The 25883-nt window shown below is 47.1% G+C and overlaps 2 protein-coding genes across 2 annotated transcripts in view; both read right to left on the bottom strand.

The window, feature by feature from the left end:
• Positions 1 to 345: 345 nt before the first annotated feature.
• Positions 346 to 16785, bottom strand: heatr1 (HEAT repeat containing 1). The gene is made up of 45 exons (XM_062523058.1): positions 16737 to 16785; positions 16166 to 16319; positions 15861 to 16077; positions 15603 to 15744; positions 15347 to 15448; positions 15113 to 15259; positions 14680 to 14891; positions 14375 to 14505; positions 14127 to 14244; positions 13912 to 14016; positions 13669 to 13786; positions 13397 to 13504; positions 13160 to 13255; positions 12960 to 13048; positions 12641 to 12852; positions 12123 to 12244; positions 11732 to 11926; positions 11288 to 11453; positions 10815 to 10963; positions 10318 to 10510; positions 9731 to 9903; positions 9378 to 9536; positions 8739 to 8981; positions 7679 to 7810; positions 7465 to 7565; positions 7197 to 7346; positions 6579 to 6697; positions 6324 to 6445; positions 5980 to 6108; positions 5630 to 5860; positions 5221 to 5350; positions 4926 to 5086; positions 4789 to 4841; positions 4553 to 4676; positions 4273 to 4413; positions 3448 to 3737; positions 2944 to 3094; positions 2567 to 2725; positions 2307 to 2441; positions 2114 to 2218; positions 1824 to 1992; positions 1391 to 1545; positions 965 to 1123; positions 710 to 818; positions 346 to 621 (listed from the first exon to the last, which is right to left on the bottom strand). Exons 2-45 carry the CDS (start codon positions 16305 to 16307, stop codon positions 533 to 535), a joined length of 6453 nt encoding a protein of 2150 aa, XP_062379042.1. The 5' UTR covers positions 16308 to 16319; positions 16737 to 16785; the 3' UTR covers positions 346 to 532.
• A 3263-nt stretch (positions 16786 to 20048) lies between these two features.
• The window catches only part of dph6 (diphthamine biosynthesis 6), a 59256-nt gene continuing 53421 nt past the window's right edge, over positions 20049 to 25883 (bottom strand). The window contains exons 14-15 of the mRNA XM_062523337.1: positions 24698 to 25094; positions 20049 to 20399 (exon numbers count right to left, since the gene is read on the bottom strand). Of these exons, the coding sequence (XP_062379321.1) occupies positions 20281 to 20399; positions 24698 to 25094 (516 nt within the window). The 3' untranslated portion in view covers positions 20049 to 20280. The remainder of the gene's footprint in view (positions 20400 to 24697; positions 25095 to 25883) is intronic.

Genomic DNA, 25883 nt, shown 5'->3' with positions numbered 1-25883 from the left:
TGAGGTTTCCCGTCTCTTCAAGGTAGGATAATAGTAATGGTTACCAATTGTTTTGCATTTATGGTTTTATAAGTTGAAGGGAGAGCATGTGAATGATCATGCAACACACAATGCAAGATAATTGTCATGTCATTTCTCTAAGAAGATTCCTCTCAATATAATTATTGTATTCAAACAAAATCAATTATCAGACTTACAACTATATATTCATGCATAATGAATTATATTCTATTTAGCACTGGCATTAAAGTAACATTGAATTGCATAACAGTTACAGGACATTTTGTTACTTGATTGTAAAGAAAAAACAAAAAGACTTTCCAAAACTTTTCTCTTTTATTACCAAAGCACAGAGACAACCCCCCCCACCCCCTCACTTCTGGCCTTTTATTGTCAAGGCAAATTGTACAGTTTTCTTAAGCTCTGAGTTGTATTACTTCACATGAATGCATAGCAGTTGTTATTCAGCAGACATTCAAGCTTGCATCGATGGCATCATTTGGATGAGCGATTGCTGCCCTCTAGTGGTCATTTAGAAGTAGCTCTGCAGTGGCTCTCCCAGGATGGTCTCCATTTCATTGATTACCTTCTGAACCTGGTGTTCCACTTCTTCACACTCATCTAGCAGATAAAAAATATAAGGGTTATATTAAACAATTCACAAGTATATTCAGATTATAAACAGACTGTGCTTTGTAAAAGTTCTTACCCTCCATGAGTTCAGCCAGGAAGGGGATGGTTTCAGGAAGCAGGACCATGTAATTCTCTTTCAGCCTTGTAGCAAGCTCCAGCACCATGAGCAACGCTGAAAACCGCACCTGGGGACAACAGGAATAGACATTCATTATCAAATCACGAAAGAGAGAGAGAGAGAGAAAGGCAGCCTTAGGGAACTATGAATAGTATTAGGTCAGTGTCCTCGCACTGCTCTCCACAAATATCTGCACAGTTTAAGGGACTGTACCTTCGGGGAGCTGTGCCGTGTTTTCAGCAGGACCTGGTAGTTGAGGACCTTCCACTGGGTGTCATCTCCCATTGCAACGGCAAACTGACCAATGCAGGGCACCAGGTGTTTGGTGACTCTGGTTTGGTAGACCTCCTCTCCACCCAGCATGTTCTCCAGCTGTGGACAGAAACTCAGAGATCAGGATGGCTCTAAAAAGCAAAGGACTAGCCATTAAGAGATTATGGGGAGCATAAGTATTCATTTATCTATTTTTATGTCAATTTGGATAGCAAGCTGATTCAAAACATGAAGGGGTTTTCTGGACCTGTACTAAAGGACAACTTCACTGAAAGAATCTCAACTGCAAAAGAGCTCTGGTGGTCCTGAAACCCATGCTGATGTGGGTGATGTGTAGGTGAGGTCATGAAGGTCGTGTTAGGTCACCTGATCCACAAGAGGGTTCATGAGGGCGTCTGCCCTCTCCTTGCTGAGGAAGCGCATGGTGTCGTAGAGGAAGACCTTCTGCAGGCAGTCCAGGACATACTGCAGCAGCTGGCAACTCTTCTCCTGGTCGTCATCTTCATCGAAGAAGGCTTCATCTAGCAGACGTGAAAGAGAATATAGAAAACTTATTTTAACCACAGAAGCTTGACAAACACTTCAGTCAAGAACGGGACACCTTCAAGCCGCTCATACCCAAGTTACCACAAATGTATTTGGGCATGCATGCCAACAAAGGAACCATTTTGTTCCGTTTTCAAAATGGCAACCTGTTTAGTTTGTGGGACAACTCTTTGTTTTCGACAAGGATCACATTGGGTAGTTTGCTTGGTTACAGTTTTATGTAAAAATATGATCACTTCAGAGGTCACCACACCTGTATTAGCTGAGTGAATCTGGCGGAGGAGGTCAGAGAATGGCTTCACCAGCTGGCCAGCGAAGAGCACAAACAGCCCCTTCAGCTTCTCTGCAATGCAGTCTGACAGGCGGTAAAATGTCAGCTGTCGGTCTTTGGCTGCGCCATCCGTCTTGCACCAGTCAAATAGCTGCAAGCAGAAAAATGCTCATTATCAACATCTGGAAAAACAGTTGAGATTTTGCACACAAAGTGAATGATTTTCAAATTTAGTCAAAGTGAATGCATTTAAAACACAACGTGCTTCTTACTTTGAAGAAGAGAGGCCTGAAAGTGACCTCTGAGAGCTTCATGACCATGCCCAGCAGACAGTCGATCACTGAGCCCTCAATCTCTTTGGTTTTCTCCAGATCACCCTAGAATGAAAAGAAATACTCCGAATGACATAACATCACCACATTGAACATTCCCGCTGTACTACACAGTGATGACCATGGTGAGTACCTGACAGTGTTGGGCTCGGAAGTCAAGCGCCGACAGGAAGAACGTGGTGAGCTCTGACTGGTGGGAGTTGAGTATGTCCTTCTCCATGTGAGCGATGTGTTCTTTCAAAATGGTCATTAATGGCCCAAGACGGTTCTGAGGACACAGGGTAAAAAAACGCAATTATGAAGCACTTCTAACTTCTCAATACAAAAGTAGGCTTGTTCAGTGTGCCCAGGTCTCAGGGTCTGTTTTAATTCATAACCTGATCATCGACTCACCTGCTGAGACTCCACAAGACTTTGGTAAGACTTGGTAACTGTGGGCAGTAGGACCCTGGGCGGCAGCTTGGTGGCCAAGGTTGCGCGGAGTGAAGAGAGGCGTGCTGCCAGCTGTGGGCACGTGGTGGTCTGCTCTGCCACCCGAGTCAGACGGGTCACCTAGCAACGGCAAAAAGGGCATCAGCTTTCAGCATTCTCATGACTCATGAGGAACATGATGTTTTTATTTGATACTGCACTTTACTGTATTTACATTCAATGACTGAAAAACAAATGTTCTTTTTTCTTGGAGAAGATTCGTCTCTTTCCCTAAAATCTATTGCGTGCATTGCCGTGTTTGTGTGCTTGTAGGGCTCTGAAGCTGCTCAGGTGTTTACCTGCAGTAGTGTGTCCAGCAGGTACGGGCTGATGAAGTGGGGCAGCGTCTCCGAGACCTTCTGCAGAGCCGTTACAGCGCTCAGCAGGTAGATCTCGTTGGACAGCAGGTCCTTACGCTCAGTCAGTGTGTTCAGCACCGCTGGCATCAGCCTGTAATACCCACAATGCATCATTAATGTTCACCCAAAAAAGGACATCTCATATATTTTACTGCAAAATCAGGCAAGGAAAGAACATTTTGAATGAATAGCTCAACCAATAAGAATGCATTCTCTTTCAAAACAAACATACAAACAAAAAAACAAATACGGCAAAGAAGACTCATTTATATTTTGAGTTTTATAAAAAAGCAGCAATAGCATCTAAAGGGCTCTAATGGAAAAACTAGCCCAACGAGACATTAAGCCGGAAAAATAAATTAAGAATAAAAAAAGCTAAGCCTAAACTCTAAACCTAGACCCAAGTATTGAGCTCTTAATCTGATGCGCAGGCTCTCTCCTGACCTGTGGAGCTGTGGTATGGCCAGGGCCTTCAGGGTGCTGGTGACCTCGGCGATGCAGAGCAGGGCGCTGCCCATCACGTTCCTCTCCTCGCGGGGCGACAGCAGCAGCTCCACGGCGCGGCTCAGCACCGGCACGAAGGCCTCGGCGTGGCCGGCCCCGAAGCTGCGGCACAGGAGCTTGAGGCTGTAGAGCGCCGTCTGCCGGTTGATGGCCTGCTCCTCCTGCTCCGGGGTCTCGCCCGCACGCAGAACGGCCAGCAGGTCTCCGGTGAGCGGAAGCAACGCCACCACCTAGGGGAAATGGAAGGTCAAGACTGAGCCTATCTGCAAGAGCATGGATAGATATAGCAATGATACACTTAGACTTAATGTCAACAGCAGCCTTTGACAATCTGATTTATTATTTTCTATATATAAGATAGATAGATAGATAGATAGATACTGTATTGATCAAGGGGTAAATTCAAGATAACTAACACTCATCCAAAATATAAGTGGCACTCCTGTGGTGAAAAAAGGCTGCATGGTGTTTTGTCACTGGTAGGCTTATGTATAGCATCTTCAAGCTCATCATTGCAAGAGGCAGGGGTTTGAACATCCACTTTCGAAGGAACATTATAGAAACACTGAATTGGAAGCCTACATTAGGCTGCAGAATATCCCAGTTATCAAACATGTTGTTCTAAAAACCTTTAGAACCTTTAAAATGCGTTGAATGCATTAATGCAATCATTTTGCAACCCCTCCCAATATTTTTGGCAACCTCCAATGTAAGAACCACTGATTTAAGCTAATGAGATCATGTGCGTGTCTACTCAGTACTGACCTGCTCTGCCTGCCACTGAGTCTTCTGCTGCAGTTTGTTGTTGAGCAGCTCCATGGCCTTCCTCCTCACTGAGGGCAGCTGGTTACCCATCAGGCCTCGGATCACCTTGATGAAGGTGTCCGTGGGGAGCAGAGAGTTCACCTGTAGAAGGAGAAAAAGAAAGGAAAAATCAGACACAGCAGACGTGTTCTCAATCGGAAACTCACATCATCTCAGACATCGCTGTTCACTACACCCAGTCGTCTGGTTTTAATGGTGGCAACAGATATGAGATTCTTACTTTGTCTAGGACTTCGTAGGACTTGTTGAGCAGTGCTCTCCAGAATTTGGCGGTGGGGTTGTTGCAGTTGTCCTCAACACAGCGAGCCACAGTGTGGATGTAGCACAGTATCTCCTCAAGTAGACTGGGGACCAACGACAAAAATTAAAATCAATGATTGAAAGACTGCATACCCATTCCTAACAATTTGCTGCAGACAATCTGCTTTTCATGAATATGAGTGTGATGATGTGTACCTCTGCTGAAGGGCCTGCATGGTTTCAGTGGACTCCTCTCCCTGTTCTGCCACCTGAAGGATACCACAAGGTTCAGCAAAAACATACAGGAAACATTTCAAAAGACAACGAACTAAATCCACTGGTAACATACGTACCTTTCCAACAAAGCGGTTGGAGGCCAGTAGCTGGGACATGAAGGAGACAGACAGGAATTTGAAGTGGCGGAACTCCTTGCTGCTGTGAGCTTCAATGCTGAAGATGAGTTCCATGGCGGTCTCTTCTGTCTTCTTGGCCCGTGCTTTTCTGGTGTCAGAATCTATTCATATGCACACAATAGGTGAGTCCTCAGCAGAATAGACCATACAAATCAAACATATATTTGCATAAATAACAAATCAACATTGTGTACTGGAATGTGTGTGATGAGTAGGGTACTGAGTACTTGCTCACCATCCTCTTTGTCTTGAGGTAATGCCATGAGATACTTCAGGATTTTAATGAGAGATGTGAGCTGGTCTTTCACCGCAAATTCACAGCAGATTGAAATCCAGAAGTCCACATCGTTCTCCAGAGCCAAATCCTATACATTACAAATTGATTAATACATGTTGTGCAGAGTATATGTAAGGGTTACATTCACAAACAAAAAATTCAACAATCAACAACAAACAATTCAACTACTGTTTAGGAGTACACAATAACACAAAATATCTAGGCTGGAAAGTTCCTCATACTGGCTCTTCTTATGTTTCCTTATTCTGCTGATGCAAACTTTGTGCATTGATATGTCTGTGACATCTCCATTTTGTGTTTGTTGATATCAATGTTGATGTGTCTGGCTGTTTCTCGGTCTGCCTACCTTCTCTGTAGTGCTGACGTTGGCTGAGGTCTGGGTGGCGTGCTGCTTGAACAGCAGCAGCAGGAGCATCCACAGGAAGCGGGCTGGACTCAGGGTGACCATCAGCTGGGAGAGGATGGGCAGGCGCCGGTGCTCGGGCACGTGGGGCAGCGCGTCCGTGAACACGTGCATGATCTTGGTCACCACGCACTCCATGTGGGCCTCGGACTGGGCAGAGCCCCCTTCGTAGGCCTGAGGAGAACACAAGTCACACTGTCAGAAAACCACAGGACAAAGGAAGTGACTGTGCTCTTTTCTAGGTCAGACAGACTGGCCATGGTCAGCACCGCTGGTGGAGAGAGCTCACTCACCTGTATGAGAGCAGGAATGACTGTCTGCACAGTCTTGTTAATGACTTGGAAGCTGTAGGCATCATCCAGGCGCATGATGTTGGCGCCCATGAAGGTGAAAATAGGCATGATGTTGTGAAGGACCTTCTCCTGTAAAAAGGGACCATAAAAAAAGAAGAGATAAGCAAAGCGGACCAGAAAAATAAGTAAGCAAACTAATATCTGTTATTTTTAGTTTAGGTTCCTGACTTTATCTTTGAGCATGACGAGAGCCAAAAGCAGACTACACTAGACTGCACATACACATAAAAGGCTACATAACACTGAAACAGAAGTAGATCCATTCTACAGGGGGTTGTACTCACAGGGAAGATTCCAGCCACAGTACCCAGCAGCAGCAGGGCGTGGTGGTGGGTCTGGGGCATGTCCGACATCCTCACACACTGAACCACCAGCTCCACGTTCATCTTGTCCTCGTCCAGAATCTCTGTACAGGACACAACCACACACGGGAGCTGTTCAGACTGGTGGTTCATAATAAACCCATTAGCCACAACTAAACACAACCACATGTAGCAATGTCCTCAGGTCACATAGACCCAGAGATCAGATGTTTGTACCTTGGTTGACTGGCTTGCCATCGGGAGAGATCTTCTGGCAGACGTTGAGCAGGCAGCTGAGAAGAAGCTGCTTGGTGTACTCCATGTTGCCATGCTCTGCTGACTGCACCTCCAGACTCCTAGAAACACAAAACACCCACCATAAACACAACATGCTCACTGTGAGAGCTGTACTAGCTGGGAATTAATAAATAAAGGGAATATGGTCAAAGGCCAGCTGAGTAGCAGCAGCCCACACTCCCACAACTCCTCTGGCTCTACCCAGCACTTCAAGTGGGGGGTGTCGGTGTACTAATACTTGCATATGTCCTATGTCAGCCTTCATTTCAAGGAAAATGATCTGAGTTTTTGCAATAAAGTCACCAGGAAGCATGTCAGTAGAAATAACTATTCATTTTTAGGAGGGATTGTCTGGAATCTAGCAATATAAGATCATGATGGTTGGATATTCTATGGCTTTGCAATTTACAAGAATGTATGTTCTGAGTGACAAAGTGACAGCGTTTCCGGCCCACTTCAACCACTGGGTCTACCTCTTCAGTTGAAGTATTTCTTAGATTTGTGGAAAATAGTGGCAAAAGGCATCATGAAATGAGACGGAGATCTTGCACGCCATACCTGGCCAGGAGGTTAAACAGAGCTGGCACCAGGATCTGCGGCCTCTTGAGCTTCTTCTTGTGCTGCAGCAGCTCCAGGATGAGGGTCACCCTCTGCCAGGACACGGACGCGTCCTCCTCAGCAGGAGCCGCCGCGGTGTCCGGCCCTTTCCTTCAGGACGCACATCAACACAGGCGCGTTAGAAAGCGGGACAGCGTTTCTTCAAAAGATGTTAAAGATCCACTCTATTTAGAGGTCAGTCTTATCCTGACCATGCAGTGGCACCTACTTCAGCCTCATGCTCCTGCGAGTCTGCACCACGCTCGTAGACACTTTGGGCTTTTCCACGGGCGTCAACTCATTAGCCACCAGCTCAGCATCCACAGCGATCTACACCAGGAGGAGATCAAATGGTTCAGGGGTCAACTCTCGGGCCAGACGAGTCAATGTTGAGTAGTAACAGAACAACATGCAGTGCATTCTAATAGGATTTCAGAAATTACCATTTTGAAGACATTGGTTATGGTCTGGGCACAGACTGGACTCTTGCAATCCACCAGCAAATCAAACATGGCTCCCAGAATTCTTTGCTGGACCTTCTCGTCACCAAGAGCTGAGAAGAAGGCCTTGGTAATCTGCAGACAAAACATTCCTCCATCAGAGGAAGAGGCTATGGAGGATGAGGGGGAAAAAACCCTCACTACAACATCACAAAATACGACTAGACTAGGGATGTTAACCGGTGACTGTTTGACCGATGGTTGACCGTATCCACGTTAGCCGACCAAAGTTGCCGCTAGTCGGTTAAAAAAAAAAAAAAACTCATTCCATCTCATTCCATCTTTTTGCGTGAAGTTAACAAATTATCCCTCACACTCAATTTTTCATAACACCTGCTTGTAGGCTAGGCTACGTAATAAACCAATAAAAACATTTGGCACGAGGTCACAGCGGTGGCCGGTGCGTCTTTTGCAATCTGGAAGTGCGCTGTTTTATCCATTGGTTTTATCGTGTTGCAGTCTAGGCAACTTTCCGCATAAGATGGGCTTAGATTTGGAAAGACATTACATCTACATTTCAGGAAGGGTCATCAATGGTAACAGATAAGGTAATGATCATCTTTCGTTATTGTTAGCACTTCCTCAAACTAAGCTGCGTCTCTTCGGAGCTGTCATTTTCATAAGTGAGCCGCGGCCATTTCAGCTTCAGCTTTCAGACAAACGCCTTTATTTGCAACGCGATCACCTTGTACCCAAACCATTTTCGGAGCAAAGGAACCATTTGTCCTCCACTTACAAGCTCCTTGGTTTGCAGGACTCATGTTTGGCGCTGTAGGATTTAAAAAAGTGACGTGAGTGAAAGGGCGGCGCCGGGGCTGTGTATGAGCGTGGGACAGAGAGATGAGTGTTGGGAAATTGCGTGGCTGTTATTTCAAATAGCATAATTTATTTTAAACGAATCGGTTAACCGGTTTCAACCGGCTAATGAGCCTCGGTGGTCGGTCAAGAAAATGTGTAGTTTTCGCCATCCCTAGACTAGACCACCAGAGCACCAAGAACCCACCTTCTCCAGAGCCATGACCTGGACGCTGGGGAGCGTGGTGTAGGGCTGGGCCCCGATGCCCATGGCTTTGAGGAGGACCTCCAGGCTGCGGGGCTCACTGGCCAGGAGAGGGGCCGACTGCTCGTCGAACTTGGCCAGCATGAGCTGCACGAGCAGGCCCTCGTCGCCCTCCATGGCAGAGATGTCGGAGCCTAACTGGTCCAGCAGCAGATCCAGTGGGGGCAGGGTGATGGCCAGCACTCTCTAGGCAGGACCACAATCAACATCTCAGTTAATGGCTATACAACAAGCCTGTAGGACTACAGTGGAAGTACTCATGTGGTGACATCTAATATCATATTCTCAGTGCAGCAGTATTATTTTGAATCAAGTCCTTAAAGGAATACACCAACTTAGCTAAATTATTAGCTAAATTACCTAAAAGGGAGCTATAGGCTAACTAGAAGCCTATAGTCTTCACTTTAAGTTATTTACGCTAAGCTAAGGGTGTTAAGCTGGCTAATTGCACCCACAGAGAAGATGGGTGTAATTCTAACTCTGGGGAAGATGGCAAATAAGCTAATTTCCATCAGCGTGTTCCTTTAATGTCACAGTATAGTAGCCATTGTATCACTGCTGTTTAACAGAAACTGGTCTCACCTCTCCATTGACCTCTTGGAGAGTCCTGAGCAAGGCTTTGCCCATGTAGGCTGGACAGCTGGGGCTCTGGACACACTTCAACAGCTGCTCCACGGCCGCCAGCTGCTGGCTCTTCTTGCCTCCTGCCGAGAGGGCCTCCTCATACAGCTTCCCAAGGGCCTGCAGGGAAAAGACATTAGCCTCTGCTCAAGCACATTTGCCATCATGTTATATTATGGGAGGCTGGGGTTTGACAGTAATCAGCAATAATACGTTTTAAATGTGACATGTAATACTCAAAGGCCAGCTATCCGGACAAGGTTAGCATGTCTCAATATGAATAGGAACATTAACGTGGGGCCTGGCTAGCTGACCTGGCTGAGGTAGGCCGGGTCAGAGACGAGCTCCTCGGTGGCCTTCAGCAGGGCCGTGACCACGGGGAGGAACGGAGAGGAGCCGGCCGCCTGGAGGGGCTGCAGACAGGCCAGCGCAGCCTTGCGCACCTCACACACCGGAGAGCACAGACACACCAGCAGGGAGGGGACCACTGATGACACACACACACACACACACACACACACACACACACACACACACACACACGGACACACACACGGACACACACACGGACACACACACGGACACACACACGGACGGACACACACACACACACACACACACACACACAGTAAACTCACTGTTTAGGTACTGAACAGAGGCTTATACGACACGTCAAAATGTCATCTCTAAAAGACATAATACACGCCTGCCTGAATTTCATCACCTCATCACTTCACCAACGACAGGAAATTTACTACACTTTACTTTACAAACCATATTTCAGGAAAGCATCTTTTTCATTTAATCAAACACTAACAAATAATTGTGATAAACACGCTGGGTAAATCACCATCACAGTTAATCCAAAACAAAGAGACTGTGATGGTTTAATGTTGGATACCTGGAGAGGAGTCTGCAGCCAGCGCGGTGAGGTTGGGGGCGGACTGGGCGGCCAGGAGGGCTTTGCCCACGTACAACGCCTGGGTCTGCAGGATGGCGCTCACTTTACACTCCAGCTGGTCACTCACGTTGCAGCTGTAGCCCCACAGCAGAGACAGGAACTTAAAGAGCTCCAGCGAGTTGCTCAGGTGCACCTGAAACACACCAACTCCCACATTAGGACTTATGGCCAAAACGTGCTCCATTATTGTATTAGTTAGTTTGCTTATTTGTTGCATATGAGGTTTTCTGAAGCCACAGGAAAACATACTGGGACAGTGCTTTCCTTAGTCATGATGAGTATGAAAAAAAATCTCCGCACACTTGGATCCATGCAAAAAAGAATATGTATTAACTACCAAGCATTCGGTCCTAAGACCTTCATCAGGGCATTGCACACCATTAGTCATGATGTGAAAAGAGCTGAATGCATCACTCTAAGGTCCTTTACAAACACACCTGGAAGAGCAGCTGCAGGAGGACCCTGAAGCTGCCACTCAGCGGCTCCGTACTGGCCCCTGTGATGACCGCGTCAAACAGGCAACACAGGAGCCGCAGGTAGCAGCAGGTACTCGTGTCCAGCTTCTCTGGGTTCCACCACGTCTCCCCTACAAGACAGGTGACAAGAGCTCAGAACGCAGTCCACACATACGCTCTGCAGCGCTAGGGCTTCATCCGCACTGGACAGAAGAACTCAATTCTAGTTCAACCAGAACCTGTGGAGGATCTCATGGTGTGGACAACTTATTATGCAGCAGAGCTCTCCATCCATCAGACATCAGACATTTATGGAAGCGGCTTTTAAAATCCTCTTTATATTTCAGTGCATCACAGTGAAGTAGATCTCCGTTTATCTACCATCAAAGCTACACATCTCTGAGCCAAGCTTTCCCCAAATCCCCACATTATATCAAATCAATGTGGAAGGTCACCTTTGAAGCCAGACTGGGGGCTCTTGAGGCTGCTGATGAACTGGCTGAGGAGGGACACCAGCAGCATGGTCTGCTCTCGCTGGGCGTCCTGGCCCGAGCGCAGCAGGTGCAGGTACTCTCCCAGCTGCTCTGCCACGAAGGCCGGGGGACAGGTACCCACCCACACCTGGGGAACACACAGACAACAGTAAACACACAGACACAGGTTCTGGTGATTTCTGGGTGACAATAGTTGCAAATAATACTCGAAGGAGGAGCACATTCAAAGTGAATATTCATATGTGAATATGGCTGCAATTCATCATGGATTTAGGAGACTTGCAACAAAACAGAGAAAGATGCTGTGATGAATACTAATAAGCCTGATAATAATAATATTCCACAAAGTGACTTCATCTCAACATGTCTTTCTACAGGGTGGCCCGGCATGTCCAGTTGTCTGACCTGTTGTGGAGGCTGTGCGAGCAGCTCCATGACGGCGGGCTCCAGCAGGCTGTAGAGCCTCTGGGCCGTGAGGAGGTGCTGGGTCTCGCTCAGGTCCACCATGCCCCGCAGCAGCGTGTGGCTCAGCACCACGAACGCCGCCTTCTCTCTCACGCCACTCTTCTGCTTCTCCAGAGCCTTCGCCACCTCCTCCAGCTGCGCACACACACACACACACACACACACACACACAAACCTCAGTACAGCTTAATTTACTGGTTACACACACATAATACTGGTGTTTGTGTGTGTGGGTGTGGGTGTGGGTGTGGGTGTGTGTGTGTGTGTGTGTGTGTGTGTGTGTGTGTGTGTGTGTGTGTGTGTGTGTATGTGAGTGTGACTGTAGACTTACAGTGGTACGCTTTGAGGCTGCATCCATGGCTGACATGTTTTTGGTCAGCGTCAGTATGAGCTGCTGGTTGGCAACTCCCACAATGTCAGCTTCAAGGGTCTTCTGCAGCACTTCCTCAAGCACTGGACAACAGTACACATGAAGATTAAAAACACAAGCAACACCAGCAACCAGCAATTAATACAGCAGTGAGATAGGTACTACTTCTACCTTTCACTAACACTGACTTTGACAAGACAAGTGCACTTCCTGATCATGGGTACTTTTGATGATTATCATGGATCACACACAAAACCCACTCTGAGAACACTGCTCACCATCACATGTCGGAACACAGCCACACAGTACACATTACATTTTATACTGAAGAAAACCCTGTACTGGCAATTTGTTTTGTGCAATTATGTATTTCCTCAGGCCTCTCATCAGAGCCGTGATGGTCACTGTAAAGCACTCTGAAGTGCTATATAAATAAACACTGAGTGATCGATTTGATTGATTGATTGATTAGTGCGTACCATTGGCCCAGCCCTTGGTGAGGGGGAGCTGGGAGAGGAGGGAGGTCTGGGCCACGCAGCAGGCCAGCTGGAGCTCGGGGGAGTCCGGCACGGGGCTGGTCACCACCAGGTAGGGCAGCAGCTCCCAGCCCACACGGCCCTTCAGCTCCGCGTTGCCCTCGACCACACGCGGGTCGTCCAGGATCTGGATGGCCTGCTTCAGCACCGGGTACCTACACAACACAGAGCACAGAGTGTTACCTCAAACGCAATGGTGAGACAAGCTGAGAAAAGGGGTACAACTGTGAAAGCATCTAAATAACATTGGCTCAGTACGTACCAGTCTGGCTTGGCAGTGAGGTCAGTTCGCTGAAGGAGTGAGAGCAAACTGGAAACTATGTCGTCACAGTCCAGGCGGTCAACATAGAGCTGTTTTAAAAGGACAAGGAGATATTATCAACATGGCCCTTTGCAGTTCAGCACAATAGAGGAAAATGGACCCATACTATTAAGTTCTCAATACTAAAAACACCACTTTACCTCAAGAGCTTCCAAGGCTGCAGAGACCACATCAGATATGTGATCCTCAAGGCGCTCCAGCAATGCATCCTTCAGGAAGGCCTCGTCAAAGCCCTCCTAGGAGGACAAATCAGGCCCAAGGACACGTCAATGTGACAGGAATATGAAGGATGCTACTTCCAAGCTTACAGAAATGGCAGTCCACAGTGGGATTACATATACTGACTAACATACTGGTAACTGTTTCAAGCGACCCACCTGCCCTTTGCGGAGGACCTCCTTCAGGTGCTCCAGAGCCATGTTCCTCACAGCAGGCAGAGGGTGTTTCAGACTGAGCATAAGGGAGGTGTCCGAATCAGCCAGGATCTGCAGGGGACAGAACATAACATACAGTTATAATGAGCTGCCTGTCCACGACCCATTTATGTATGGCAATTCTCACCACAAACAGTATGATCAAATGGCTGAACTGGTACATAAAAACAGACAACTTAGGACAGTCTAGTTTGAATGTGACTCAACAATGGTACCTCGTATTTGCCACTACTCATGGAGAGAGAGATGAACTGGTGGAAAAGGCTTCTGTCCTGAGAAGAAGAGACATCTGGGACATGACTGTCCAAAGCAGTGTCCAGAGCTCCAGGATACCTACAACATCAAAATCAAAACATAGACAAGTCAGGAATTGCATCTACAGAGGGATATCAAGCACATCCTTTCCTAAACTTTCAGACCGTGCTGAAGTGTTCAAGACAGGGAGAATAAACACCTACTTTGATTCAAAGAGTCGCACCACCGGCTGCATCTGCTGGTTTAGGGAGGAGATCTCTTCTGAGGGCAGTTGGTTACCATGGGAGAGGTATTCTTCTAGAAGCAGCCTGGAAAAAGACAGAACAAAGTGGCACAGGGTGAAGGAACAGGTGAGTTAAAAATGAAAGACATGATGAATATATTCTATTGAGTAGTGTTCTACTTCCACAGGCCTTACTTGGCTACTGTAGCATCCAGGCTGCTGGTCAGAGGAACCTCCTGGAGGAGAGAGCTGAACAAACTCCTGTGGCTGCTGCTCTCTGAGGCCACGTCTGTCTGCATCTCCTCCTTCTCATCTGCAAAAGACAACACCAGTGCATCCGATTAGGGTGCTGCTACTACTAACACACCTTAGGTGTCCCACACCATTGCCTATCCAAAGGCTGAAATTAGCTTGAAGAGGTTTGACTGCTGTGACCCACTGACCCGACTGAGTGACGACGGAGTGAACGAGGAGAGGGAGGAGGTAACGGAGGAGAGGACTGATGTCATATGATGACGCCATGTTCGATAGTGTGGGGATCAGATCAGGAACCCCACACAAGTGCCCGTATGCTCTAAGAGAAGGGAAAAAAGAAAATCTTCAATGAAAATTCAAATTTCATTTTCCTTTGATTACAAAACTGGTGCTCAAGGAGCCAATGTCCCAGAAGAGGAGAGATGTTCTTGAGTGTCTCAGCATCACTTTGAGGCATAACATCATTCTGTGATGCTGGTGGTCCATTACTCACTTTGGTCCCACCGTTCCCTCCTTCTGGTTCTGCAGCAGGACAATGAGGCAGCCCAGGCCCTCTCTGGCCAGCAGCGGGGCCCTGCACAGAGACTTGCTGACCAGCACGGCCAGCGAGTCCACCAGGTGCGCCTCCATCACCACCTTCACCGCCAGCTGGCACACGATCATGTAGGTGGCCGCCTTGTAGTCCACAAGGGAGGACTTCAGGCCCTGGTAACAGGATTGGCATTGATGGCATGTTGTAAGCGCATTCTAGTTGGTGGTTCGCCATATACTTTAACTTGTGGTTAAACATCGTCTTCTTTCACATAAGTATGAAACACCAGGGACTAAAATCATTTCTGATGCACAGAAATGTGGCATTAGCCGTTTCTGCCTTAAAATTCAACACATGGCTCTCCATAAACGTCCAGTGTTTAAAGGCATCTTACCAGCTGTACGTTCGGTAAAATCTTGGCGACGATGGAGTCTGTAATCTTTTCTGCTGCGTCCAGAGCTGGTACGATGGTGGAGGCGTAGAAAGAGAAGATCACACGGAGCTGGGCACAGTTACCGTCGCGGGTGAATCCTGAGTACGCCTGCAAAAGGTGATCACGATTAGGTCTTGTGATTGGCCTTTAAGAGCCACTCTTAAAGCTGCCACCATACCACATGTTATGGCTTACCTTGACTGACTTGGAGACCAGTTTGCAGATGAACTCCATGAAACCCAGATCTTTGTAACAGTGAGTCAGAAGTGTCCCTCTGGCCAAGGGCACACCTGGTTTCTGAAGACAGTGCACAAACACACAAGCAAAGGTCTGAATTTTGGGATTCTATATAGCATAGTGTACAAATGACTATGCTTTTATCTGAATCTATTCCACAAAGTGCATATCACCTTCTGGCCAGCCACACAATGTATGTAGGAATGTTATATACCTGGAGTCCATGTAACCAGTTCCAGCGGTTAGTTGGATCCTCTATCTTCAGGAGCTGAATGACTCTGACAAATATTTTGGTCTCATGATACGGTAGAGCACATGCTATGAGACTGTCTGGATTGTATAAATGAATGTGAAACCTGGGAAAAAGTGAAACAAAAGGAAATGTTTTTTTTTAATTACAAAAAAATACTATTGCATTTCAAAGACCAAACCATAAAGCTGCATATAATATGCTAAACTTAGACTGAAGTACCTATGCAAAAGCCACTCGATACACTTCAGTGCTGGTTTCAAAAGGAAGTAGGGAGACAGGCGAGTGAGGAATAGGTCAATATCTCTGTCCAGCTTCTTATTGACTTCTACAGACTGGACACTACGTTCCAGGCCCATAGAGGCATTGCTGAAGAGTGTCTCCAGAAACTCCTCAAACGCAGGTTCAATCCCCAATAGTTCCTCCAGTCCATTGCAACCTACATACAGAAGACAGATAATATTAGCCTATAGGCTAGTGCATGATAAACCGTTTCTAGCATAGAAAAAATGTGAGGGTCTACTCACCAAGCGCATAGAATGTGCTTCTATCTGTGCTCGCTGCCTCTTTAGGTTTGAAGAGCAAGGATACAATCTCCCGTCGGGTGAACAAATTTGGGTCACTCTGGGGCAAGGCAAGGCGCTTTAATTGTTGGGCTAGAGAGGTCATCTTGAATTTGTCCTGAAATATATCAGTGCATGACTTCACAACATGTTCATTCATTCAAATCCAGGCACTACTTTCGACCTAACTTTGTTGACTCTGATGGGGTTTACTACCACTGTATGACTACGGTGTCGTCTAACAACTCGGAAGTCTTTTACCTACGACGTTACAAGAACAGGTATACGGTTGTAGAAAACAACACAAGAACACAGTGATTTAATATAGCGTCGTTCACATAAACATGTCGCTGATTAAGTAGTTAGCCTGCTAGCATGTCACACATTCTCGAGTTATACTTTCTGTCTACTTCCAAAAATAACAAGGAATAAACTAAGAAAGATATATACTCATACGTACAAATGGAATACGTGTGAATATTTGTGACTGTGTAATACATTCTTAATTACAGCATGTTTACATCTGTTACAGTACCTTGTTCAAGCACCTCTTTGCGTCCACATGTGTTTTGTGACCCGCTACGTCATAGATATTCGGAAGTACTTCCGGGTAAATGTATGATTCAAAATAAAAGTCGAGAAGAGGCTTGAGTTAATGCAGAGTGTCGGACAAAAGGAATTCACATTTAAATGCACCGCTGGTAGGTACATTTATGCATATGATTTTTGACAGACAATTATATTTTAAATATTTTTTTTGCAGCTGTGATCAAATTTGTGTTCAAGGTCAAGAAGCCAAATGAGAATGCTAGGCCTACCTTCAAATTCACCTGATGTAAAACATGTAATTACTTTATTTTATAACTTTATAACTATCCTATAGCTTATTAAAATACATAGTTATAAAGTACGTTTTTTACAAAAGCAACGCTATTTTTCAACTATAGGCTAAACTTTGTTTCTACAACTAATTCATAGGCTACAGTTTCGTAGACTGCTGCTTTCAGAAGTCTCAATGTCAAACCTCTGTTTGACTTCAAGGCCAATCAACCAGAGCCCCGAGAGTATTTTCCAACTCTGACAACAATTACTGCTCAACCCAAACAAATTGTCAAAATCATTTCAATAGTGCAGGCAAAAATGCGTCAGGGATGGCACCGGCATAAGAAGGGGATTTGAATGGATGTGCCAGCATCCCCCAGATTAATGCGCAACCTTAAGCACATGTTTGGCAACAAGCAAGACACATTTTCTGGGGGTGCTGAGTAATAGGATTGGCCTTGGATTAGCACACCAATGGTGGCACTGGCAGCAAATCCCTCACACCATCTCTGAACTTAATCCTGCTAAATCTTAACACCGAATCCGACACCCAAACCTCCTGCATGACATACAACAGTTTAACAATATTGTCAACAAATGTTTCGGTGTTGCTAAGAAATACATCCGTGCGTCTAATTCTATTCTTGTCTGGGCTTTTCAAAAGGAAACCTTGCTACAGTGCTTAATTGTTTTTAGACCATTGTATTTATGCACATAAAGAAACAAACACACTTCAGAACAGAATTTTAATTGACATTATTTTCCTGTCCTAAAGCACTCATGAACCACTACAGAGAAATTGTCATACTAGGCTGTAGTTTTAATGGTGAAAGCATATGCATGGTGTAAGCAATATTAAATATGCAATGTAACAATATTGGTGTAGGCCATATCAAATATGCAATGTAACAATATACATGTACAGTATGTCACACAACAGCATGTTCAAGAAATGTAATTCACACTCTACAACAGGTGCAATTTCTACATCGGTCACACGATGGCAGCATTCACCACTTAATAGTTATTTGTTTCAAAACAGCCAAATGTGTGTTTGTCATACATGCTTTTCATGGCTACTAACTGTAGTTTTCATGTTAACACATTTTTCAAAAGTACATCAGTAATGTTTGACAGACCACTGCAGACACATAATGCGATGGTCAGACAAAGGCAAACGGACAGACGGACAGATAAAAAATAATGTGGACACCCCCCCCCCCCCCCAAAAAAAAAAAAACAACAACAAAACAAACCAAATGAGAATGGGGGGGGGGGCGGGGGGGTTCTGTACATTCAGTGAAGCCGGACGAGCTTGAGTCACCCAACAGCCTGGGGTTGACAAAAACCTTCAGCGAGAAAGGGGGGTGGTGGTGGGGAGGGATGGTGCTGGCTACAAAGCTGGCCATGTAGCCTCAAGCCTGGAGTGTACAGTCAGAGCACATGTGGCTGACCACAATGACAAGACCCGGTGGCTTGGTCTGCATGACACACAAAGGAAAATATGCGCCAAACACACTATTGTGTGTGTGTGCGCTTTCCAGCCCTATCCAATATGTGCATTGAAAAAAAAAAGATGACAATTTGAGTCAATAAAATAAATTCATCCGTTCTCAACAGATTTAACACTCGAGTGATGAGTACCAGTGTCGCGGTTAGTCAAAATGCAGAACGAAGAAAACACACAAGAATGTCTGAGAAAGAGACAGCCCTGTGTTGTGTCCATCCGCGACGCAGTGAGTGCAATCATTGTCCACCGCAGTTGTGCATGCCGACGCCTGGGACGGCATAGCACCCTGCGATACGTCATGTATGAGGTATAGTATGTCGAGTTCTGTAAATGAACTGAGCACACGTATGACCCCAGTCCACACACACACTGCCTATTACATTCTCCTCTTTCACTACAAAGGACGGGTCACACAATAGCAGCCTTTACAATGACAATCTGTAGATAATGATATCCTTGGAATGATATGCTCTCACACTTGTGTCCTCCAGGTGCACTTAAGACCTCCCTCCATCTAAACACGGCAGGCGGCGTGTACTGTCTTCACTAGCCTCCTTGTTGTTCTCTTCCAATGACATGTATGAGGTTCACTCTGATCTTTTTTTTCCACACATGATAGATAACAACAAAGACCGAGTGCAGATCGATAGGCAGGCGAAGCGCTGCCATCTCAGAGCGGAATGAAGCGCAAATCTGGGGTCCAGATGAACTACAATCAAACTTGTCAATTACAGTTTATGATCTTTTTTTCCAGGGCACACATTTGAAGCAAGTGAAATAGTTAATTCCTCTCCTGTTACTGAGAAATAAATACACCCGAGACAAACACATACACAAACACACAGACACAAGACACGCACTGCTCTCCAATGCCCTACAGCTGTGTGTGAGGGAGCACCTATTAACCAGACTGGGTGAGAATCGATAGGGAGCATAAAGAGGCTTAATCTTTTCAGGTGCTTGGGTCTGATTGCCCATTACACAATAACACATTTCTACCTCGTGAAGCATGAGAGCGAAACAAACAAGTCCCTCGCCCACACACACGGAGAGATAGAGCGAAAGAGTGAGAGGGAGAGAGAGAGAGAGATTGTCAACAAGTCAATCCATACATTTTACTCGGCACATGGATTAGCATGGCTAGGCTGCTGGGGATGTCTGGAGCCTGGATGTGACCTCGCTGGATAGAGCACAACGTGAGAGGGGGCACGAGGCCACCACAGGCTAGTGGGAGACATGGGCTTGGGTCAGCACCGCTGCTTATACGGGCCCTGTCTGCTGGAGAAGCCCTTGGAGGACACTACTCCCTGTGATGTCTATTGAGGAGGACTTGGGGAGGGAGGCATAGGATTACAGGGCTTTAGCCACATACGGCTCCACCTAAACACACAGAAAAGTACCGTTCAAAAGGCACACTATTTAAGAAGTGGGTTCCAGTATACTGGGTGAAATTAATGAGCTTGAAAACAAAACCTCAATTCAATTTTGTTGGAAAGGACCAGACCCACAATCCAATAATGTATAGATTTTTTTTTTATTAAAAAAAAACAATTCCCACGTGTATATCATATATTTGTGTTGTGATGGGTTAACCCCCGCAGAATAATAAAAGAAATGCAGTTCATGATGGATGTAAAATGGGTGTAGAAGTTGTTTGTCTCTCTCTCTCCTCACATCAGGCTCATGAAGGAGGAGGAGGAATGGCGGTTTGTGTGTGACTGGAGAGTGGAGCTTAGTCAGGACTCCTCTACGCACTGAGCCAGCACGACAGGTGGAGAACTGCTCCGTCTGGCAGATCCAGAACCGGAACCAGCGCCACAGCTGGACTCACTTGGCCAAGAGACTGCTTCAAGCATTCTTCCAGACCTGAGAACGAGAAATAAAGAGGGGAGATAGAGAGTGATAGAGAGAACGAGAGATGGTAGAGAGGAAGACAAAAATAGAGTGAGGCAGCAGACAGAGCAGAAATCAAACCCACAGTGTTCACGTTCAAACTGGATTCTGGAAACCTCCAGAGGAGCTTTCACCTCGGGTTCAGACGCGCGGCCCAGAAGATGGTGGTCCCACCGGACCTGCCCTCAGAAAAGAGGCTGCACTTAACCCTTCGACCGTGGAGCACATAACTATTCACAAATTATTGACGTCCTCAAATCCCTAGCAGATTGTAGCCCTCCATTCAACTCCCTGCAGTGCGGGCATATGGTGAGCGTGGGCTGCACTCTAAGCTACTAACCCCCCCTCCCTCCCTCTCTCTCTTCCTCTCTCTCTCTCTTAGCTACTCACTACTGGAAACACACAGGCATAGACCATACCAAACACACACATGAATTAGCATGCTGACATAGACACCACAGAGGACGCACTCACATCTTTTCACACACACACACACACACACACACACACACACACACACACACAGACATGAATGGGAAAAGCAAAGTCATTGGCGTGCCAATCGAGGACAAATTAGCAGCTTGTCGGAAGATCCTGTCGAATTGATCCCAAATCCCTGTTGCGCTGGAGATGTAAGGAAGTGGCGTTGAGTTGACCAGTGCGAGTCAAGTTACCGGAGCGCAGGGGGTGAGCGAGGGCGCGGTGGGGCCAGCAGTGTGTGCTCCAGACAACAGATGAGCAGCGGTCATCTGAGAAGGCGGCGTCTTGTCGTGGCCTTGTCCACACGCGTGTCAGCCCGGCTCGTTCACAGCCTCGAGCAACATCGGCGAGCCTCTTGCCTGCCAACCCGCTAATTGGTGACAAGCGTTCCCATAGGTTGGCCGGGCCCGCCGCGTCTCTGGCTCCTGCGTTTGTTTGGCAGGGGGGGCGTCGTCGCCATGGAAATGCGTGCCTGTGTGAAAGCGGACCTCGAGAGGGAGCGTGGCATGCGCTCGAAGGCCAAAGCCCTGAGACATGATGTCACTTGAGTTTGTTTTGGTTACGGTAATTTGTTTAGCCGAGCTTGTGGATGTCTGATTTCAAGTGTGCGGCTGGGTCAGCGCAAACACGCAGGGGGGACATGGGAGAGTGGTGAGCAGGTTCGGCTGCACGTAGGGAGACCGCGGGAGCCGAATCAAAGATGGCGGCTTTGACTTTGAGATGAATGTCTTTCATGTGAAAAACATATTCATTTTATATTATTTCAAATTTATGTTTCAGGACTTACTTTTGGCAGAGAAAAAGTGAGAGTTTTTGGGTGTGTGCGTGAGGGGCAAATGTGGAGGGAGAGGTTACGGCTCAGTGCAGTCCAGTTTAATAAGCAGCGTCCACTTTCATGACAAACGGGCCTGGGGAGCCTCACACCGACTCAAAGGGCCCACACAAGCTCATTAGCTCTCTGTCCGCTGATTCAAAACCAGTCCTTTTTATTTGAATTTAGCACAGACAAAAAGAGACAAAAGAACCTGACGCGGATAGAGAGCTCGCCCAGGGGTTTAGGCCACTCCTGAGATCAACAGCAGACAACGTGGAGTGGTGGAGAGATCATAGGAAATAAATGGTAATATTAGAGGCGGTCAGACGGCCTTTTAAAACGTGGACGCTTTTTTTTTTATGCGGGGGGCCTGTTCTTGGGCTTTGAGCTCGGCCGCTTTATACAGAGGTGCCATTACAGGCTGATGGGAGGTGAAGGTGAAACTCAGTGACCTGATCGACTGTCAGAGTGACCTGATCGAGTGTTCATGAGTGAGTGAGGGAAGGAGAGAGAAAGAGAAAGAGGAAGAAAGAGAGGGAGAGAGAGAGATAGAGAGAGAGAAAAAGAGAGAGAAAGAGAGAGAGAGAGACTTCAAATGGACAATCACTTTACAAGACTGAAACATGTCCCGGCCAACCATGCGGGTCAACCTTGAGCACTCGCTCCTCCCATCCCCTCTTACCCCCCGACAGCACTCCTGAGTGAGAGGGCCGAGAGAGGGATAGTGAGAGAGAAGGCCGGGGAGGAAGAGAAAAAAAAAAGAGAGCAAGAAAGAGAGAGAAAAATGGAGTAGACTGCAGCCACAGTGGTCAGAGGCCATTAGGCGAATCCTGAAAGCAATCACATTAGCAAACAGTATGGAACTAACCCATCCGCCCAGCAGCCACCCAAGGATACCGGCCATTATTCTGCTCCAGCAGAATACAGCGCTTTGCACCAACCGCCGTGCTCTTTCAACGGCCACCAAATGTGCATTCTAATACCTTAATAGCACATTTTGCTGTTTTTGCTCAATGAATCAATAGAGGAGCACATCCATAATTCTCCAGGGTAGTATTGGCATGATGGGCACCGGGGTGATTTGATATTAAAATGGCTAATGCCTACTGGGCCTACGCTGAGGGGGGTGGGGTGGGCAGGAGGGGGGTAAAGCCCTGAGCTGCTATTTGGTAGCTGTGCTACAGTGAACCTCAAACTGTTTCAAATTAACCGGCAAACGAGTGGGCAATTAGTAGGCATCGGCTCATGAAAATTGTTCATTAAGGCCGAGGTGACTGAACAATGCTGGCTCGCATGGCCAAAGGAGTGCAGTGGTGTTCTACGTTTGTGCTCTATCTGTTGGAAGACTCCGCTTTTCCCATTTCCGACCATTTTGAACTACCTGAACAGGATCTTGATATACAACTTAAGTATAAATGCAGAGGATTACACAAAAAAGGACATCGATATTCCAGAAAAATACAAAACAAAACCTTTTTGATACCCCGCTATGAAATCTATCTATACAAACGTTATAAAAATCTCTGTCGAAAACCCTTTGGGAATAGCTGCCAAATCGTCGGCACAGATGTGAAATGTCGAGACTGCTGAGTCATCCTATTAAAAACCAGCCGTTGCTGGCGTGACCCTTAGCCGTGTCCACCTGTCAGCTGGGAGCCCCAGCCAGCATTGCTGATTGAAGCGCACGCACACGCGAGTGCGCGTGTGTGTTCATTCGTGTGCCTCGTTCTTTACGCTCCTGGCTAAACCGTGCCCTTTTCCGCAGCCGAGATGACTAAACACTGGAGGTGCCAGTTTTCCCCCCCTGTTCTCCCGACGTAACTTATGGAGACGTCGTCCGACGAGCAGAGGCTGTGACCCATGAAGCCGGCCCCGCGGCGCGCTCCCAGGGCACGGGGGCTGTCTGCCAGGGGACTGTAACGGATTCCACTCCAGTGACAAGTCGATAAGTGCATTTAGCGCTACGCATCTGAGCATATGGAGCCGGACAGTGGTGGTGCGCATGGTCACCGCCTCAGTCAAGGGTAAAGGGGGCTGGGGATGCTGCATGGGGGGGAGGCTCACTGTCTGAACTGTCTGCTCTCCAGTTGGGACATCTGCACTAGCAAATGATAGGAAAAGAACAGATCAAGGCTCGGCGGTTTTAAATAATCACTAGTGTCCTGACAAAACTGGTCAGGTTAAAAATAAGCAGAGCATCTGGGTTTTTTTTGCCAAATGCTGAAAAGCGTGACACCGCACACAATGGAGGACTGTGGCCATGTGCTTGTTTGGATCGACTCATCTTTCCCCAACAAATTGCCAGATCAAATCTTCTGGGTATCAACCTGAAGCCATGAAGGGACACGGCGCACGGATGTCTGCATCCTGATGATTAGGGTGTCTTTTTTTCTGCTTTATTGTGCGCTGGGATCGCATAACAACAACAAAAAAATCCCCTCAGAACTGTCTTCATCACTATTCATCATATGTGACTAATTTCATTTCCCCCATAATAACGAGTGGGGGCGAGGCCAGAGGAACGACAGTAAAATCGGGGCTTTGGCTCGGGTTCACGGCGCTAATTGATTGTTTTCGACGATGCAACAATCGTGTCAAGTTTATGAACGTCTGGCTCGTCCTTCTCAAAGGACAGAAATGCTCTCCGGGGGGTTGAAATAAACACAGTTCGGGATAAATAAGAACACCATAAATGCGAGGAGGAGCGAATGAGAGACAGAGCAAGAGAGAGAAAGAGAGAAAAGAGAGGGGGAAGAAGAGAGGGAAGAGACAGGCAGAGATAGCTGTAACGATGACAAAGGAACCTGCCAGATGATTTCAATTCCATTCAACGGCATGAAAGCAACAGATATAAATCAAAAGTTCAATTGCCGATGATGACAAATGACTCTGGGGGCCGCTTAGAGCTCTGCAGGCCTGAAAGCAGGAGGGGGAAAAAACGAGAAAAGCTGTTGTGGAGGAGCTGTGATTGGCCTACCTGTAGCCAGCTGTTGCCCTACAGCATTGCTGAGCTTGTAGAATCCCCTGCAGCACAGCGGAGAGAGCCCCTGGTCCAGTTTCTTCACAGAGTCCAGGAAAGCACTGCCGACGGCTCCAAGAATGACCCCCGGGTCCAGCTCGGTCGAGTCTAAAGCCAAGGTGCCCGTGCTTACGGACAGGGACAGAGTGGCACAGTGGCCGTTGCCGGCCTGCATGAGCTGAGTCGAGAGGGTGGCACCGGGCAACCGGGTGGTGCTCTGGGAGAACGTCCGCTCGGTGGGCTCATCCTGGACCGCCATGACGTGCAGCTCCACGGCAGCTCCGCGGGGCAGAGAGGGCACCACGGCCACCACCAGCGGCCCACAATGCACCTCTGGCTCCTCGTAACTGTCCTCCTGTCAAACCAAAACAAGACATGATCAATAGCTCTCCACACAACACAGGCTGTCAGTACGGGCCTCTATCTAGCGGCCAACTGCACATTCATCATCATCATGCTTGCGTAATTTGACAAAGCGATTGGAACATCCGAGGCCTTGTCACATCATCAACCTGCCATTGAACTGTCAAAAAACTCAAAAATTCAGCTGGGTAACGGCACAATGCAGCGCGCCATTCAACCAAAGTTCACATTTTTTGAAAAGAGAATGTGAGGACGCAGCCTATATCTCAACTGTTTCACAACAGCTCACACCACAGATGCTTATTAGCTAGCTGCCATGATGGGCCTGAATGATGTAATCAGCAGAGTTCAAATCTGGTTTTATTCACATGCGTGTGTGTGTGTGTGTGTGTGTGTGTGTGTGTGTGTGGGCCATTATCAGTGCTGAGGTCTTCTGCTGGCCGGCGGTACAATGTCGGCCCTCTCAAATAATCCTGAGCGGCAGCCTCATCGGCTAATGGGGGAGAAATGAGTGTTTTATAAAACAGTCATTTTGCCTGAAGTCGATAGGGCAAAAACACTTAACCCCCTTTTCAATTTGCTGGATCAATTTTCATCCACTTACACCCCTCTCTGTAAGTGCAGAATAATGACAGGTTACATACACTTTATTTTGAAATTCGCTCCAGAGGCAAAAAAAGAGCAGAGAAGAGCCTCGGAATAAAAAAAGAAAGTCATTGACAAGAAAGACGTGTGTCCTTTTGTCCCCCGCACCCCTCGCCCGTCCCCCCTCACCCCCCCC

The sequence above is a fragment of the Sardina pilchardus genome, chromosome 20 (genome assembly GCF_963854185.1).
Source record: "Sardina pilchardus chromosome 20, fSarPil1.1, whole genome shotgun sequence".
Taxonomy (NCBI): domain Eukaryota; kingdom Metazoa; phylum Chordata; class Actinopteri; order Clupeiformes; family Clupeidae; genus Sardina; species Sardina pilchardus.
The sequence above is the reverse complement of the archived record's forward strand: the minus strand, read 5'-3'. Positions and strand labels throughout refer to the sequence as shown.

What these genes read in the sequence shown, in the direction of transcription:
- heatr1 (XM_062523058.1), bottom strand. Translation starts at nt 16,307, where the DNA reads ATGACCTCTCTAGCCCAACAATTAAAGCGCCTTGCCTTGCCCCAGAGT. An exon ending in TAACCAATGTCTTCAAAATG is followed by an intron (nt 7,566 to 7,678) that starts GTAATTTCTGAA and finishes CTCCTGGTGTAG; the next exon opens with ATCGCTGTGGATGCTGAGCT. An exon ending in CCTACGAAGTCCTAGACAAA is followed by an intron (nt 4,414 to 4,552) that starts GTAAGAATCTCA and finishes CTCCTTCTACAG; the next exon opens with GTGAACTCTCTGCTCCCCAC.